This window comes from Pristis pectinata, chromosome 7, assembly GCF_009764475.1.
Source record: "Pristis pectinata isolate sPriPec2 chromosome 7, sPriPec2.1.pri, whole genome shotgun sequence".
NCBI classification, from domain to species: domain Eukaryota; kingdom Metazoa; phylum Chordata; class Chondrichthyes; order Rhinopristiformes; family Pristidae; genus Pristis; species Pristis pectinata.
Genome location: NC_067411.1, coordinates 92721112 through 92740211, shown reverse-complemented (window position 1 = coordinate 92740211; position 19100 = coordinate 92721112). Strand labels below are relative to the sequence as shown.

Sequence of the window (19100 nt, the reverse complement as noted above, 5' to 3'; positions counted from 1 at the left end):
AAGGCACAAAATGGGGATTTTTATTGCAGATGGGATCCAAACTTTGAAGTCTGATCAATAGAATATTCAAACACAGTTCTCAAAGCTTGTATTAACTGAATGTCATGGTGAAAAGGCATCCTGGCAATAAATTATTCCTGGGCATTTGTTTATTTTCCACCTTTTTTAACCTGAAACAACTAATTTAGAGGAGTAATCTCCATTCATGCAAACACTAATTTGCCCCTCAGTAAATGAAAATCAAAAATCTGTAGGAAAATTCTAGAAGCACTCAATATCTGGCAACATCTCTGGAAAGGGAAACGGGGTTAATGTTTCAGTGTCAGAAGTATTCTCGAGACAATTCATCTCAGGACCACTTCTGATCTTGAATCCGTTACCTTTCTCTTCCTTAGCTGCTAAAACAGTCAACAATTTTCCTTTGCCATCTCCAGGCCCACCTATTGGAGCAGCCTCTTGTCTTCTTCTGCCTCTTAGCATAGCTTCTCATAGACCGCTCATACTTCATCCTTCACCACATCCTGCTCAACAGTCTTCCACATCTTCAATGACAGATATTGAGTCCTGATCTCCCAACACTTAGGAAGTTTGCAGCTTTGTATTTAATCCCAGTAACATTTCTGCTTGCCCCCCACACTTCACTTCTAAATTTTCTTCCCATGACTGGCCAGGTTTGAATCTTTTCCTCGTTCCATCTGCTTTTGGTATTGGTTTATTATTGTCACTTGTACGGAGGTACAGTGGAAAAACTGGGCTTGTACACCGATCGTACAGGTCAATTCATTACACAGTGCAGTTACATTGAGTTAGTACAGAGTGCATTGATGTAGTACAGGTAAAAACAATAACAGTACAGAGTAAAGTGTCACAGCTACAGAGAAATGGTAGTGCAATAAGGTGCAAGGTCACAACAAGGTAGATCGTGAGGTCATAGTCCATCTCATCATATAAGGGAACCGTTCAATAGTCTTATCACAGTGGGGTAGAAGCTGTCCTTAAGTCTGGTGGTATGTGCCCTCAGGCTCCTGTATCTTCTACCTGATGGAAGAGGAGAGTGTGACCCAGGTGGGTGGGGTCTTTGTATGTTGTGCTTTGACTTTCCCATCCAACTGTCCCTCCACTGACAATCTTTTAAGACCCAACAAAGAAAAACCTTAAGTTTTTGGTCCCTCCTTCAGCAGTAATTTATTGTAATTCTCCTGGCACCTTCAAATTTTTTTTAATGTTAAAGATGTTGATATAAATGCATATTTTTGTATTTAAATAAATTTTAAATTACATTGTTTCCAACTGGAATAAAGTTATGTTCATTGCATGAAAATATTTAATTTTTCCAAACTCTTATTAGGTTTATGGCTGGATCATATCCTATACAAACCATTGTCACTGAAACAACATCACAATTTTCAACAAAAGTCCACCTGCTTGAGGTTAGTGATGTTTTGATTGTGAGAAAATTAATACACATTTTAATCTTTTCGATATTTAATACATCCATTGGCAGTGCTTTGAGTAGGTTTAGTAACTCCATATGGCTTGACTAAGAATCACTGAGGTCTTGGAGTTAGTTACCAGCATATTTTGTCATATATAGTGTATCAATATAAAAAGGATTTTAAATAATGTGTACTTTGAATATGTTGTCCATTAAATATAAGCCATATTATCCCTCCAGGTTTACGATACAGGTACTGATTAAACCATATATAGTATTGACTACCCCAAACATTTTAAGGGAAAACATACTAGTTATGTCATGGTATGGCATGTTTAGTTTTTTGAACAATAACTGGAATGGTTGAGATACTTCAGAAATGAAATAAAAATCTGATTACTAGTGACAGGTTCATAATTGATACTTTTTGCCTCCAGACAAATCAACTTTCATTTATTGGATTTGAACATGTCAGGTTTGTATTTTTGATATAGTACTATGCTGCTAGTGAGGTTTGCCATGAGGAACAAATACCAAATTAGAAATTCCTGCCAAACATACACTTAGTTGCAAAGAACTATCTCCTCATGTTATACAAAACAGTCAGGGCTTAAGAACTTCCTTGTAACATCAAATCAGGAGCAAGTAGGAATACATATTGAACTGAAAACAGTCTTTATGGTCAATCTCGGACATTTGAAATAGGATTTTAAGCTGAAAATGGTGTGCTAAAGTCTGTATGTGTTGAAACCAGATTTCTTTCCTCCCATTTGCCTTAATCTCTGACTCAATGCTATAGGCAAATGCCACTTTGGATTCTCATGTATTTTTTCACTTGTGCATGCATGCACTCTATTTTTAGTCTCACAATACCACCAGGTATAGTCTGTATTATTAAAAACTTAATTGCAGGGCAAAATATTGTCCTATGTTCAGCCATCATTTTAACAAAAATTGTGACCTCTTTGGCTAGAATCTCAATGAACTCCTGGATTGATAACTTGAAACCCCTTTGCCCTTTTTAATCTTGGCTTTAGTTACCAACTGATTCCCTCTCCTGTCTTTCTCTATTCAATGTACACTGTTTCTGAAACTAATTAGAGATTACCCAGTGGATTACCATGTTGGGCAGCTTTTAGAATTTCTGGGTAGCATGTCTAATTAAAGCGATGTGAGCAGAAGCAAACAATGTTGTTGCCACTAAAAGAAAATACCATGCAGTCTAATCAGAAATTGTAACTTTTTTTCCTTTTCTTTTCTAATTTAAACTAACCTTGTCTTATTTTTAATTACAGGTCCAAACATTTTATTTTGCACTGCATGACAAAAATTTATATCTAGGGTTGGTCCAAAAGGCACTAGAATCAATCAGTTTGAACATTCAGTGGATGGAGAACAATTTGAAAACTCTGGAAATGCAGCTATAGAATTTTTTCTTAATTTCAGTAAATTAAATACACCTATGTGCTAAGTGATGCTAAATTGCAGTCGTGTAAAGCAAGGTGAAGTCAATTGTCATTTGCAAATTCAGTTTGCACTATTGGAGGGTTGGTGTTAGCTCAGGGTGACTTATGGTTTGTTCAGTCATTAAATATGAATTGTATTTGTGGGGAGCTGAAGAGCAAACCATGTGGCTATTCAGTAATGGGGGAATGTATTTAACAAAACAAAGCATTTTAATAAGCAAAACAATATCTTTGAGTTATTGGTTTTAGCCAATTAGTATAAGTGGAAAAGTTGAGTAAATGTTTTCCAGCAATTAAAGCAGAACATTCAGCTTGGCTATTAATTTTAACATTATTTTACCATTTGCTTTTTAGGAAAGGGTTCTTTTTTGCAATTTGATTTTGACTTAATAGGACATTGTTTTGCGCATCATGTTGTCACTGCCCTTCTTTGTAACAATGACACATACTGCAAAGTGGAGAGATACTCCTCCTTTGTAAAGTGTAATTATTTCAAGAAGTTATGTCGTGTATGGTGTACTCCATGTATTGCATTACATCTATCAGCTATATGAACCCATATCTTCAATTACTGTACCACTATCTGGACTACTGTTTTGACAGACAAAAGTCAGTGATTGTGATCCCCAAAATGACTTGCTTAAAAAAAAGGTAAGTTTTATGGGCTACCATAAATTGAAAATTTTACTTAGGTGTCATCATAAACCATTGTCCCTAGCTTATGTATGCTTTCCATTGTTTTTCATCACATGCCTCAATTAGTCGCTTCTGAATGTACATTTTTTATTAACAAAAACTATAGACTATATATTATGAAAAAATGCGAAGCTCTGTTTACCAAGCTCTTTTTATTCTGAGATTCTGTGATAATCTATGAGTTTTGCTCTCATGAGTTGTAGTGTCAACAGAATTGCTCAATTGAATTAATGCTACATCTCACTGACAGCATGTATGTATTTCACAGATGTTTTAATTACAATTAATGTTTGTGAATTGTACAAGACCAATCAGAATTTAACATTATTTAAATAGATATTTCTGTAAATCAGTATGTGTTGCAATAAATATTCTAACAGATGGTAATCCTGTGTCAAAAAATGCAATGCAGATTTTAAAAAATTATGGAAGTTGAACGGTGGTGTTTGAACTGTGAGAATGATGTTTTTTAAAAAAAAGTGTTGCAAAAAATGCAGCTTTCTCTAGTGTTAATACATTCATTAACCTCAGGTATTTACTTCACTCATAACACAAATTAAGAGATGCTAAATATGTTAACCGACTAGTCAGGTTAGTTGCAAGTAATGCCAAGAATCATGCATTCAATAAATTGAAGAAAATGAGAGGATTTGATGAAATGATTTCAAATAATGAATCCACAAAACTAAACCACCGTAACACAACGAATGTGTGCATTGACCATTACTATTTGTTGTTTTTTTTTAATTAGATGAGCACTTTTTCTTTGATGATTAAATGAGAAATATATCAAAGGTTTAACCTACATCAGCTCAAGTTAAATAGAGGGCATAGCCACATGCTTTTTTTTAAAAAAGCATAAAGGTAATTAGCATCTACCCTAAATATTGCTATTGCATTGACAGTGCTCATCTCTCAGCTATAAAGTGGTACTTCATTATTTATATGTTTGTAGTTTATCAGGGTTTAATGTTTTCAAGTAAAAAGAAAAATGCTACAATTTGGAAGGCCACAAATTATTTTTGGATTTTAATAAAAATGTGAATTACAGAAATACAAATCTTTTAACTTTCAAAATAACCAAGCATTGTATATCTATTTAAACTGTTTGATTTGTATTCTTTCAAGCTTGTATGATTGCATAATACTTACCTGGAATATGGTCTAATGCAAATTGATAAACATGTTTAAATTGCTATCTTCCGTTCCTTTGTGGATCGGATTAATAAATTTTATTAGTTTTGGACTTATGTGCTTATTACTGAACTGCAAACAAAGCATGTAATACAGAAACACTGGTGCATTTGGTGGAAAAATAAATAATTTGAAAACTTTAAATGGACAACTATTGAAATTAGTTTGAGTATAAAGGTATAAACACTTGCATTTGACTTGTTTAATATTGCAGGAACATGTTGGTTAAAAGCCAAAATGCAGCTATTTATACTATTAATGCACCTACTAACCTCAGGTATTCACCTCGTACATAATATGAATTAAGAAATGCAAAGTAGGATGTTAACCGACAAGTCAGGTTAGTTGCAAATAATGCCTAGAATTATGCTTTCAATAAATTATTTGAAGAAAATAGGATGACTTGAATAAATGATTACAAACAAAGCATATAACACAAACACTGGTGCATTTGGATTCTTCAGTTCTCATAAATTTTTTAGCATGAGAGCTATATATTAGGCAGACTGACTTGTTTGTTCTGAATAATTTGTACCATAATCACAGTGACAATTCCCTATTCATTAAGGCATAAATTTTAAAAAATAATTTTATTTCAATTTTTGTGTATTAAGATAGGCTGCATGTGTCTGACTAATGATATTTTGGCAGGATTTACAAAAAATATTACAATGTATAACACTGAATTATTTCTTGATAGAAAGCAAACTCTGCTATTATATAGAGTTATCTAAATTATGTAGAGTTATACAGCACGGAAACAGGCCCTTTGGCCTAACTAGTCCATGCTGACCAAGATGCTCCATCCAAGCTAGCCCCATTACCCAGTAAATCTCCTCTATTGAGATTTACTGGGTAATCTTCCAATTTTGTGTTTCTAATGGGAATCAAACTGCAAAGTTTAAAACTATCGTATAAATAAAACTACACTAATACTGTAGGTTGCCAGATTGACAGGAATTCATGGAGTTATAAACAAATAGATACCATGTTTGGGATTATGTTGCTATACGTGTGAATGAGATCAAGATGCAAGGTGATGGGTCCAGCTCACCATTCTGAGTTGCTACTCATGATTCCCACCCTCTGTACTCACCTGGTCCTAATTGCAGAAGGATGATTTTGCTGCTCTTCTCCACCTTAAGAGTCACTGTGTGTGGCATAGTACAGATATTAATTAGGTTTTGGCAGTGTACTGCTGAGGCCCTGTCCCTCAAAGGTTCTGATGAAGACTACTGTGGAGCAGAGCTTTGTCTCCTGTCAAGATGGCAAATGAATTGAATAATTTATATGTATCTGACATTTATAGTCATTTAAACACTTAGAACGGATGCAATTACAAAAAAAAATTTGGTTTTGTTTTAAAATTTAAAAACTTCTTTTAAAATAACTAAAAGTTTAAAACAAAATTGATACCATTCTGCGGTTCAAGATTTCTCATGAAATGAATGGGGTCTTTGGTCCTACTGGAGGTTTGACTAGGCAAAGGACTGGAGAAAAACTGTGGCAAAGTTGAAGACGGGGAGTCCATGGTGAAGGACCATAGTGAAAGATGCACTCAGTAATACTTGACTTGCAGCAAGTGATGTTGAACTGATTACACCTTGAATAGTTGATCACTGCCAGAAGGAAATGCCTCAAAGTAATAAAATTTAGAGTACTACAAGACACCATATTAATGAATTATCCAAAACTACCCTCTGCTAATTCAGCAGCACTATTGTCAAAAGTGTTTCAATTATAATAGGGCATGGAATTTTGAGAATTCATGAAATGTTTATTTACCAATCATTCATCATTATTTCAAGGTATTTGAGTGCATCACCAGTCTTGTTAATGGCGTATAAGAAAACTAATTGGTTTCCTTAGGATTTCAATTCACAATTCCCATCATTCCTACACCGAGTATGTGCTGTGGATGCAACCAATTGTGCAATCAGACAAGGGAAGCTTTGAATGTTTATCCTGGGCAAACCAGAATTATTATAACAGTTCCCAATTCTTAATTCTGTGCAAGAAAATTTGAAATGTGCCTTAAATGGGAGAAAAATTTTAAGCCCCCAAATGGGGGGCTATGTGGGGGTGGAAGGGTTAGATAGATCTTAAAGCAGGATAAAATGTAGGCACAACATTGTGGGCCGAAGGGCCTGTATTGTGCTGTTATGTTCTAAAGAACATATAGATTGGGAATCAATGGAGTTAGAATTTTACATTTTTAGTGCCAGAATGCAGCCTGGCTTCAACATGCCCGTCTGATTTTGGAAGGGGATGCCAGTGACAAACCTCTCTGCTGAGATCAGCAAGTGCACCATAACCTGCTCAAATCCAACAATCACCCGAGGGAAGTGTGATCTTTCTCACTTACAAGATATGGCTGGAAATTTTCAAAAGTACAATTTTCCTGAGCCTTTGGAAACTGACCAGGGAAATGGAGCAAGTTGGACCAGAGGGTACAGGTGAGTGTTTAACTTTGTTTGCCCCATCTGAACAACAGCTCGCTCATCGCCAAAGGAAACTGAAGCAGAGACTACAAATTCTGCATACAGATTTTAAAATCATGGTATACTGCAGAGGGATGGTAAAGGCAGGGATAGGAGTTATCCCAGTTAAACTGCATTTATCTCAATGCATGAGGTTTAACACATAGGGCGGACTAACTGGGCACAGATTGGCTCTGGGGACTGGAATGTTATATCCACAACAGAAACCTGGCTGAGAGAAGGGCAGGACTGGCAGCTCAATATTCCAGGATACAGATGCTACAGGCGTGACAGAGGTACAGGTAAGCGAGGAGGGGGTGTTGCCCTTTTCATAAAGGAGGACGTAACAGCAGTACTTAGAGATGACATTCTTGGGGGATCATCCAGTGAGGCCATATTTTAATTTCCCTGGTATTGACTAGACTACCTAGTGTGTTAAGGGCCTGAACAGGATGGAATTCGTGAAATGTGCCCAGGAAAGTTTCCTGAGTCAATACATAGAGGACCCTACTCAGGATGGTGCAATACTAGACCTTCTCTTAGGGAACGAGGCAGGTCAGGTCACTGAAGTGGTAGTCAGGGAGCACTTTGGTTCTAGTGACCATAATTCTATTAGTTTTAAGGTAGTAATGGAAAAGAATAGGACAGGTCCACAGGTTAGGGTCCTAAACTGGAGCAGAGCTTAATATTGGGGGAATTAGGCAGGATCTAGCAGAGGTCGATTGGGTGAACCTGTTTGAAGGTAAAGGAATGAATAGCAAGTGGGAGGTTCTTAAGAATGTGATATCAAGAGTCCAGGGGCAGCCTGTTCCTGTTAGGGTGAAGGGCAAACCTGGCAAGTTTAGGGAACCTAGGCTGATGAGAGATAATGAGGCTCTGGTCAAGAAAAAGAAGGAAGCATACATTGGGTTTAGGAGGTTGGGAAAGAGTGAATCCCTTGATGACTATAAAAAAAATCAAGAATACTCTTAAGAGGGAAATCAGGAGGGCAAAGACAGGGTATGAGATGGATCTGGCAGGCAAGATTAAGGAAAATCCTCAATGTTTACTGAGGAGAAAATCATGGTTGCTCAAGAGATAAGGGAAACAAGTGGAGATGTTTTGGAGAACATTTATATTACCAGGGAGGAGGTATTTGCAGCCTTACAGCACATTAAGGTAGATAAATCCCCAGCGTTTGACCGAGTGCTTCCTTGAACTTTGTGGGACCCTAGAGGAGAAATTGTGGAGGACCTTGCAGAGATATTTGCTTCACCGTGAGCACCTGGTAAAGTTCCCAAAGACTGGAAGGTGGCTATTGTTGTTCTGTTTAAGAAGGGTAGCAAGGACAAGCCAGGGAACTTCAGGCTGGTCAGCCTGACATCCGTAGTGGGGAAGTTACTGGAGGGAATTCTGAGGGACAGGTCCTCTAGGAGCTCCGGTTTCCTCCCACATTCCAAAGACATACAGGTTAGGAGCTGTGGGCATGCTATGTTGGTGCTGGAAGCGTGGCAACACCTGCGGGCTGCCCCCCAGCACATTCTCAGTAATGCAAAAAGAAAGCATTTCATTATGTGTTTCGATGTACATGTGACTAATAAATAAATATCTCAATATATCTCATTTGGACAGACAGAGTCTGATTAGGAGGAGTCAGCAATGGCTTAGTGCATGGAAAGTTGTGCTTGATGAAACTTTTAGTTTTTTGAAGAGGTAACCAAAAAGTGAGATGAGGGTTGGGCAGTGGATGTTTTCTATTTGGACTTTAGCAAGGCCTTCGACAAGGTCCCACATTGTAGACTGGTCTGGAAGGTTACCCATGGAATCCAAGGAGAGTCTGTTAGGTGGATTCAAGATTGACTCAGAGGTAGAAAGCAGAACCATGTTTATTATCACTGACATATGTTGTGAAACTTGTTGCTTTGTGGCAGTAGTATGTACAGTGCAAGGCATTAAAAATTACTATAAGTTACAAAAATAAATAACCAGTGCAAAAGAGGAATAACAAGATAGTGTTCATGGACCATTTAAAAATCTGATGGCAGAGGGGAAGAAGCTGTTCCTAAAACATTGAGTGTGGGTCTTCAGGCTCCTGTACCACCTCCTCGATGGTAGTAACTCAAAAAGGGCATGGCCCAGGTGGTGAGGGTCCTTAATGATGGATGCCACCTTCTTGAGGCACCACCTCGTAGATATCCTTGATGGCAGGGAGGTTGGTGGTTGAAGGTTGTTTCTTGGAATGGAGGCTGGTGACAAATGGTGTGCCGCAGAGGTCGATCTTGGGACCTTTGTTATTCATTATTTTCATAAATGATTTGGATGTGAATGCACGAGGCTTGATCAGTAAGTTTGCAGATGACACAAAACTTGGAGGTGTTACTGATAGTGAAGAAGGTTATCGTAGATTACAGGGGGATCTTGATCCGTTAGGGAAGTCGGCCAAGGAGTGGCAAATGGATTTCAACACAGATAAGTGTGAGGTGATGCATTTTGGAAAGTCAAACCAGTGTAGGACTTATAGTATGAATGGTAGGGCACTAGGGAGTGTAATGGAACAGAGGGGCCTAGGAGTACGTGCATGGTTCGTTGAATGTGGCATCACAGGTAAAAAGGGTGGTGAAGATGGTATTTGGTACACTAGCCTTCGTCAGTCAGGGCATTGAGTGTAGGAGTTGGAACATTATGTTGCAGTTCTATAGATTGTTGGTGAGGCCACACCTGGAGTACTGTGTACCATTTTGGTCACTCTGTTGTAGGAAAAACATGGTTAAACTGGAAAGAGTGCAGAAAAGATTTATGAGGATGTTGCCAGGACGAGAGGGCCTAAGTCATTGGGAGAGGTTGGCCAGGCTAAGTCTTTATTGTTTGGAGCATAGAAGAATGAAGGGTGACCTTATCGAGGTTTACAAATTCATAAGGGGCATAAGTAAGGTGGATGGTGCAGTCTTTTCTCCAGGGTAGAGGAGTCCAAAACTTGGGGGGGGCATAGATTTGGGGCAAGAGGGGAAAGATTTAAAAGGGATTTGTGGGGCAATTTATTCACGCAGAGGGCGGTGAGTGTATGGAATGAGCTGCCAGAGGAAGTGGTTGAGACAGGTACAACAGTATCATTGAAGAAGCACTTGGAGAGGTACATGGAGGGGCAGGGCTTAGAGGGATACAGGCTGCATGCAGGAATTTGGGACTAGATGGGTGGGCACCATGGTCAGCATGGCCTTGTTGGCCAAAGGGCCTGTACCTGTGCTGTATTGCTCTATGACTCTAAGACAAGATCAGAATCGGAAGAGGAGGAGTATCACACTCATGGGACTGATTGTGCCCTGAGGTGCAATCTGTACATGCATAAGAGAGTTGTCAAGGCAACAGGAGCCACCAGTACTGAGTGAATTGACTTCCTGATCTCTATGAAAAACCATGTCTATGGAGGTCAAACTGTGACAGTGGCTGATGGGAGTTACTGTGATTGAATGTAATCAGAATCATCAGGCTTTGCCTCTGGATCCTTTCAGGACTATACTGAAAACCTCTAATACCTAATACTCAGTAGGTTGGGCAGCCTTTTTGGAGAGAGAAACGTGGTTAGTAACCTTTCATCGCAAAAGTTAGAAACCAAAAATGTTTAAATTGCAGAGCGGGGTGGAGAGAACAAAGGTAGTCTCTGCAACAGGATGAAGCCTGGATATACTGAATATCCCAAGTGGTAGTGCTGCCTGCCAAGAAGGGATTGGGAAGGCTTGTTAATTGCAGGTGATCCAACCAGAGGAGATGCAACTAAAAGATGAATGAAAGCAAAGGAGGAGAAAGGGGGGAAACGGTTAGAACTGAGAGGTACAAACAGGAGAAGCAAAAATATCAACACTGCTGGAAATCCGAAATAAAAACAAATCATGCTGGAAGTATTTAGCAGGCCAGCCAGCACCAAGGAAGAGAGAAGCAGGATCAAAGTTTTGGGTTGATAGCTTTCATTGGCACTGGTCAGTTGCAATACAAAGTGGAAATATTGGTTATCTGAAGCTGTTGAATTTAGTGTGTCCGAGGGCAGTAATGCTCTAAAACAAGAAAATATAAAAACAAGAAAAAGACTGCACCATCCAGCTTACCTTGCAGGAAAATTGTAAAAGTCCAGAAAGAGAGAGATCAGAAATCAAGTGGGATGGAGAAGTCACAAGTTACCAGAAGCTCTGGTCATCCTTGAACAGAGGATTGTGTCAGGGAGGGACAGGACATATAAAAAGAGTGCACTAATGGAGTTCAAGTATAAAGAAATGGTAATAAGACAAAATAGGACCACAAGACAAAAAAAGTTAATGTCTAAATTTGGTAATAAGGCATATCTAGAGGTTCTATATCTGAATGCCCAAAGCATTCAGAATAAACTAATTGACATAGAACGTAAATGTGGAAGGTGGTGATGAGTCAGCTTACCAGAGTGAGATAGGACACCCAGTTGAATGATGCCACAACAACAACGCACTCAACATCAGTAAAATTAAAGAGCTGATTGTTGAATTCAGGAAAGGAGAGAAGGGCAAACATGCGCCAGTCTGCATTGGGGGATCAGTGGTGGAGAGGGTCAGCAACTTTAAATTCCTGGGTGTTAACATATAGGATGACCTGTCCTGGGCCCTGCACGTAGATACAGTCACAAGGAAAGATCGTCAGCATCTTTTCTTTCTTTGGGGGTTAAGGAGGTTCAGCTTGTCACCAAACACTCTGACAAACTTCTACAGATGTACTGTTGAAAGTGTCCTGACTGTTTGCATCAGTCTGGCAAGGTAATTCAAATGCGCAGGGACATAAGAAGCTGCAGAGAGTAGTGGACTCTGCCCAATATATCACAGGCACATCCCTCCCCACCTTTGGTAGTATCTACAGGAGGCGCTGCCTCAAGAAGACAACATCCATCATCAAAGATATCTTTATTAGTCACGTACATTGAAACACACAGTGAAATGCATCTTTTGCGTAGGGTGTTCTGGGGGCAGCCCGCAAGTGTCGCCACGCTTCTGGTGCCAACACAGCATGCCCTCAACTTCCTAACCCATATGTCTTTGGAATGTGGGAGGAAACCAGAGCACCCAGAGGAAACCCACACAGACACGGGGAGAACGTACAAACTCCTTACAGACAGCGACCGGAATTGAACCTGGGTCGCTGGTGCTGTAGTAGTGTAATGCTAACCGCTATGCTACCGTGCCTGCCCCCTAATGGCATAGCCTGGATGGTTGGGATCACCATCTGGGCCACACCATCTTCTCACAGCTACCATCAGGCAGGAGGTACAGAAGCCTGAAGTCCCACACCACCAGGTTCAGGAACAGCCACTTCCCTTCAACCATTCGGTTCTTGAGCCAACCTGCACAACCCTAATCACTAGAGTTCAGCAACACTATGATCACTTTGCACTAAAGTGGACCTTTTTGTTCTAATTATGTTCTTTCTTGTAAAAATCGCGTTTAATTCATGCCTTTCTTGTGAATGTTGTTTAAATGATGCTATGTGCCTGTGATGCTGCTACAAGCAAGCTTTTAATTGCACCTGTGCACACGTACTTGTGCACATGACAATAAACTCAACTTTGACACTGAAATGGATACTATGCAATTGCCATCATGGATACGTTTAGAAAGAGGTTTTATCTGCATGACTTTCATCAGAATATTTAAGTGATTCTTAATTTAAAACTAGTCCAACCTTATCCAGGAGGCACACCGGCGAGCCAGTGGACACCGCATGCCCCACTCCAGAGACACACGACACCAAGGGCGGTGCGGAGGGGCGCGGCTGGCGGGTGTTGCAGCCTGCACCGTCGCCCGGGTGACCAGCCAGGCGCTCGGCTGGCCGCGTTGCAACTCGAACCAGTAGCCGGGGACACACTGAGCGCCACTGTTGCCCTCCGAATCCCTGCACGGACGCGCCGCTTTGCTCACCTTTCGCTTGTTTTGGCTGCCGGTGCACAGGGTGAGTGCCGCTTCCTGATGTAAACAGAAGGCGCGCAGGCACCCCGTGGTAACGCGCTGCAAGCAAACAACATTCTTCAGGAGAAATCCTGCGGGAGTACATTAAATAATTTTTATCATTAATGCGCAATTTAGGTAGCATCCAACATTTGTGTGTGTGTGTGTGTGTGGTATGATGCTGTGAGGAACTTTGTGAAGACAGTGTGGGGTCCCGGCTCGCTTGCAGAGTGGATGGGCTGGGTAAACATCCATCCCGTTGGGGTAAGTGCAGTCCTCGAATCTGCGTTAAACGCCCATTAAAACCCAGCGGGCGGTGTTGCAGCGAGAGCGGCGCGGCTGGCGAGTCCTGCTCCCTCGACCGGCGCTTCAGTAACCAGGCGGACGGGGTAATGTGGACCCGTGAGGCAGTGGCATGTATCTCAGTGGCAGTTTTAAAGCCATGTAAGTACACACAGTATATTTGTACCAGTGACCTCTCCCCCTCCCCCCCCCTCCCCTCCCCCCCCCTCCCCTCCCCCCCTCCCCTCCCCCCCCTCCCCTCCCCCCCCTCCCCTCCCCCTCCCCCCCCCTCCCCCTCCCCCCTCCTCCCCTACCCTCTCTCCCCCTACCCCTTCCCCCTCCCCCCCTTCCCTTCCCCCCCTCCCCCCCTCCCCCTTCCCTTCCCCCCCTCCCCCCCTCCCCCCTTCCCCCCCTCCCCCCCTCCCCCCTTCCCTTCCCCCCCTCCCCCCCTCCCCCCTTCCCTTCCCCCCCCCTCCCCCCTTCCCTTCCCCCCCCTCCCCCCTTCCCTTCCCCCCCCTCCCCCCTTCCCTTCCCCCCCCTCCCCCCTTCCCTTCCCCCCCTCCCCCCTTCCCTTCCCCCCCTCCCCCCTTCCCTTCCCCCCCCCTCCCCCCCTTCCCCCCCCTCCCCCCCTTCCCTTTCCCCCCCCCTCCCCCCCTTCCCTTTCCCCCCCCCTCCCCCCCTTCCCTTTCCCCCCCCCTCCCCCCCTTCCCTTTCCCCCCCCTCCCCCCTTCCCTTTCCCCCCCTCCCCCCCTTCCCTTTCCCCCCCCTCCCCCCCTTCCCTTTCCCCCCCCTCCCCCCCTTCCCTTTCCCCCCCCTCCCCCCCTTCCCTTTCCCCCCCCTCCCCCCCTTCCCTTTCCCCCCCCTCCCCCCCTTCCCTTTCCCCCCCCTCCCCCCCTTCCCTTTCCCCCCCCTCCCCCCCTTCCCTTTCCCCCCCCCTCCCCCCCTTCCCTTTCCCCCCCCTCCCCCCCTTCCCCCCCTTCCCCTTCCCCCCCTCCCCCCCTTCCTCCCCCCCCCTCCCCCCCTTCCTCCCTTGCGGCAGGAGCAGGCTTGATGCACCTTATTCCAAGTACCATTTCAATATCTTCTAACAAGCAAGAAAAACCGTGGAGTTTCTTGCAATTGTAATTGAATGAAAAGTCTGCAAAATTCCTATAGAAATGGGACAAGTGATTTTTTTCTCTATGGAATTTTTGTGGATTATTTTACTGCAGATGACTAAGAAATCCACTTGGAAATTTAATCCAAGTAATTTTAGCATAAGCCTTGAATTTTTTTTTCAGACGTAAGCAAGTATATGTTCAATGGTTCCTGAAGGCAGCAGCACAGCCAGATAAGGTGGTTAAGAAAGTATGTGGGATATTTGACTTCATCAGCTAGGGCATAGAAAATAAGTGCAGGGAGGCCATGGTGCAACTGGACAAAACATTGGTTGGACTACAGTTGGAGTACTCTGTGTGGTCCTGGTCTCCACACAGTAGGAAGAATGAGATTGCACTAATAAGGGTTCAGGAGAAATTCTCTAGGATTTTGCACAGGATGGAGCATTTTAGCTATGAGGAGAAACTGGAAAGGGCTTGGTTTGTTTTCTTTGGAGAAGAGAAGGTCTGAGGTGGCATCCAATTGTGGTGTACAAAATTATGAGGTGCATACATGGGATAGATAGTAAGAAACATTTTCCCCTAACGGCAGTGTCTGTCACCAGAGGTCATAGGTTTAAAGTAAAGGATAGCTGATTTAGAGGTGATTTGAGGATTTTGTTTTCACCCAGAGGGTGTTTGAAATCTGGAAAGTACTGCCTGAGAGAATAGTGGAAACAGGTTGATGCTGGAGGGACTACTGATGCTCCTCCAGCATCATCGTGTTTTTCATCTGGATTCCAGCATCTGCAGTCCTTTGCTTCTCTAGTGGAGACAGGTGCTATCTTAACATTTAAGAAGTATTTCGATGTGCACTTGAAGTACCAGGGCATAGAAAACTGCGGGAAGAGTGCTGAGAAATGGGATGAGCGGCGTGAACCAAAGGGCCTGTTTCTGAGCTGTATAACTTTTTCTAATCAAAGACCCCACCCACCCGGGTCATTCTCTCTTCTCTCCTCTTCCATCAGGCAGAAGATACAGGAGCCTGAGGACATGTACCACCAGAATTAAGGACAGCTTCTACCCCACTGTGATAAGACTATTGAACAGTTCCCTTATACCATGTAGATGGACTCTAACCTCACGATCTACCTTGTTGTGACCTTGCACCTTATTGCACTGCCATTTCCCTGTAGCTGTAACACTTTACTCTGTACTGTTATTGTTCTTACCTGTACTACCTCAATGCACTCTGTACTACCTCAATGTAACTGCACTGTGTAATGAATTGACCTGTACGATCGGTATGCAAGACAAGTTTTTCACTGTACCTCGGTACAAGTGACAATAATAAACCAATACCAATAATTGAGACAGCTAGGTCACTGAGGGTTTTCTGTATCTAAGTAGCACTTGGTCTTTATTGGCATTTCAAATAAATTACAATTTCACTTGCATTTCACATGATCATTATATCTGACATTAATTGAATATTTGCATAATTTGTAGATGATCTTCAGAAACTGATGGATATGTCAGAGGATCATGCCGTTTGTTAAATCATACAACTGTGTGCGATGCGGCACTGACTTTGCCAGTCAAATAGCCCTAAAGCACCATTTTCAAGCTAAACATATTGGAAGAGTGTACTGTGATAAATGTGGGACTGAGGTGTTGCGAGAAAAATTGAGGGAGCATGAACAGGTGAGTGTGCAGAATCATTCTCTATCAAGTATTGCCTGCTCTATGGTGCAGCTCCACATATGGGCAAGGTTAGAAATCATAAAGCTAATTTACTGCATTAGTCGACATAGACAATTGAATAAGAAAGTATGAGTCCTGTGTGATGTGTTTAATTTTAGGAACTTGTATCACCATCTCAGCTCACTTACTAAATTTGGCAGGCAACATTACAAAATGCTGCTAAAACTAGAAATAGTTCTTTTGGTTTGACTTTTAACTCAATTAATTTATTGCACTGACAATCTTTGGAAATCTCTGATTTGGTTAATACAACACTTCTCTTGGATCCGGACTGGAATCTGGCTATGGTGCAGTCATGGTTCAGTGGTTGCTGTGTCACATCTGAATCAGGAGTTTTTTGGTTCGGGTCATACACCAAGAAACTTGAGCACGAATTCTAGTCTGACACTCCAGTGCAGAACTGAAGGAATACTGACATGCTGTCTTTCAGTTACGATCATGGAGTGTACAGCACGTAAACAGGCCACTTGGCCCACAACGTTCGTGCCGACCTTTTCTGCCCGTCTACACTAATCCCACTTGCCAGCATTAGGACTTGTCCTTCCGTACCTTGCCTATTTAAATGTCTGTCTAAATGCTTCTTGGACATAATAATTATATCCGATTCCATCATCTCTTCTGGCAGCACATTTCGGATATTAACCACTCTCTGTGTAAATAAACTTACCCTTCAGATCTGCTACCTCTCACTTTAAGACTATGCCTTCTTGTTTTTGATACCCTTGCCATGGGGAAAAGATTTTGGCTATCAACCCTATCTATGCTTCTCATAATTTTTTATACTTCTATCAGGTCATCCCTCAGCCTCCTTCACTCCAGGGAATACAAGCACAGCCTATCCGAACTCTTACCCCACAACTAAAGTCCTCCAGTTTAGGCAATGTCCTGATGAATCTCCTCTGCAGTCTCTCCAGCGATGTTAAACAGAGTCCTCATCTGCTAACTTAGGTGGATATGAATGACATCAAGGCACTATTTTGAGAAAGGACTGGTGACTTTTCTCTAGTATCCCGGACAATATTCCTCTATCAATCACTATTACAAAAAGCAGCTAGGTTATCTAATTATCACGTAGTTGTTTATGGGCACAATTTGGCTGCCATATTTTCTACATTACAACAGTGACTGCACTTCACTATTTTTTCATTGGCTGTAAAGTATTTACCTCGAGAAAAGTGTTATATGAATGCAAGCTATCTTGCAGGCTGCTGGCACCCACACTAATGCTTCACCTGCCCTAATACACTCAATTTGCCCTCCTGCAGTACATTTCTGCCTTGCTGGTATATGGTAAACAAAGGGCTAAAAGGCCAAAAGTATGTTCCAGTAAGTCACTGAATTCAATGAGATCTGCTGTGCATTTTATGAAGAAAATTGATCCCATCTAGGATGATAATCTCATTCCAGTAAAGGTTTGGGGGCTCAGTGATACTTGAGTGAATCAATAGGCCTATCAAAGGAAAAAAGGGAGAATTTACTTGACAAAGCCCAAGGTCACTCCTTACAAAGAGCATGATTGACATGTGGTTGTCCTCCAAAAGATCAGCCACTGATTCAGCCCCAAAATGACTAAAATTTCAACCTATGGTTTAAATAGAACAGAATTCCAACAAGGTTAAGTTAATCGTATATTCTGGGGCTTTGGCTTCATAACCCTGCAATTTTGGAACCATTGAATTTGCTGCAAATATGCAATCATAAAGTTTAAAGCACATAGTTGTAGAAAAAGCTGATTCATTTTACTTGTCATGAGTGTATCAACAAACCACAATTTTAGAAAAGAACTGAAAAATTCACTGAAAGTGAAAACAATGTAGTGTTGCAATTATAATAGACTGATATGAATAAAATGCAGATTCATTCTTTGGACTTTTATACATTACTGAATGCATTTAATAATGTGCATCATAGTACACTTCTGGCTGAAATTGAATTTCATCAGATTGAAGGCAAATTGTCAGCCTGGATATGAAATTGGCTGCAAGAGAGAAAGAAGTAAGAAGATGGTACTTAAATCTGCATGGTCTCACAAATATTGATGAGACCACATCATGAGGAGCATACATAGCAGATTACATTGAAAGATGTATGAATATATCACTGCTTTACAATGAAAGAATGCTTGGGATCCTGTTCATTGGGGAAGGAGGTACTAAAAAGGGTTGGTGTTACAAATCTCAAGGTTACACGGGAAGATGCCATGGGAAGGAAAGTGGGTGATTATTTAGGAGTATACCAGGTACAGTAAGAAACTATCCACAAATGGCAGTTGATCCTAAGTCAATTGTCAGTTTAAAATCTAAGATTGATAGACTTTTGATAACCTAATGTATCGAGGAATATGGGGCAAAAGCGAGAACGCAGAGTTAGATGACATCAATCACAATGTTAATGATTAATCACTATGTTAATAACCAACTCCTGTTTCTAATTCAGGGTAAGTTTATGTTTTCTTAAAACTAGCTTTAAAATTTAGGACAGGCTTAGGCTTTAATAACAACCTTAAAATGACTTGGGAATAAAGTACAATCCTCTATTTCCATGAGCACTCCTTGTATGCCCTCATTGATTTAAGGTATCAGCAATATCTTTATGAAAATGTAATGCTCTAAATTAAATTAAGCAAAATATTTGCCTTTTTTTTAGAGAACAGCAGAAATGTTCATTACATCATGACAAGTAAGTAAGCTTAGTGCTGGCCTTCGTACATTTGTCGCTGAAAGTATTATTTTAATTATGCATGCAGTCAGTGTATTATGTTTCATATGTAG

The 19100-nt window shown here is 41.5% G+C and overlaps 1 protein-coding gene across 1 annotated transcript in view; it reads left to right on the top strand.

The window, feature by feature from the left end:
- lnpep (leucyl/cystinyl aminopeptidase) overlaps positions 1-4843 on the top strand; it is a 95347-nt gene extending 90504 nt beyond the window's left edge. The window contains exons 17-18 of the mRNA XM_052019584.1: positions 1349-1430; positions 2731-4843. Coding sequence (XP_051875544.1) covers positions 1349-1430; positions 2731-2862 — 214 coding nt within the window. The 3' untranslated portion in view covers positions 2863-4843. The remainder of the gene's footprint in view (positions 1-1348; positions 1431-2730) is intronic.
- Positions 4844-19100: the final 14257 nt, after the last annotated feature.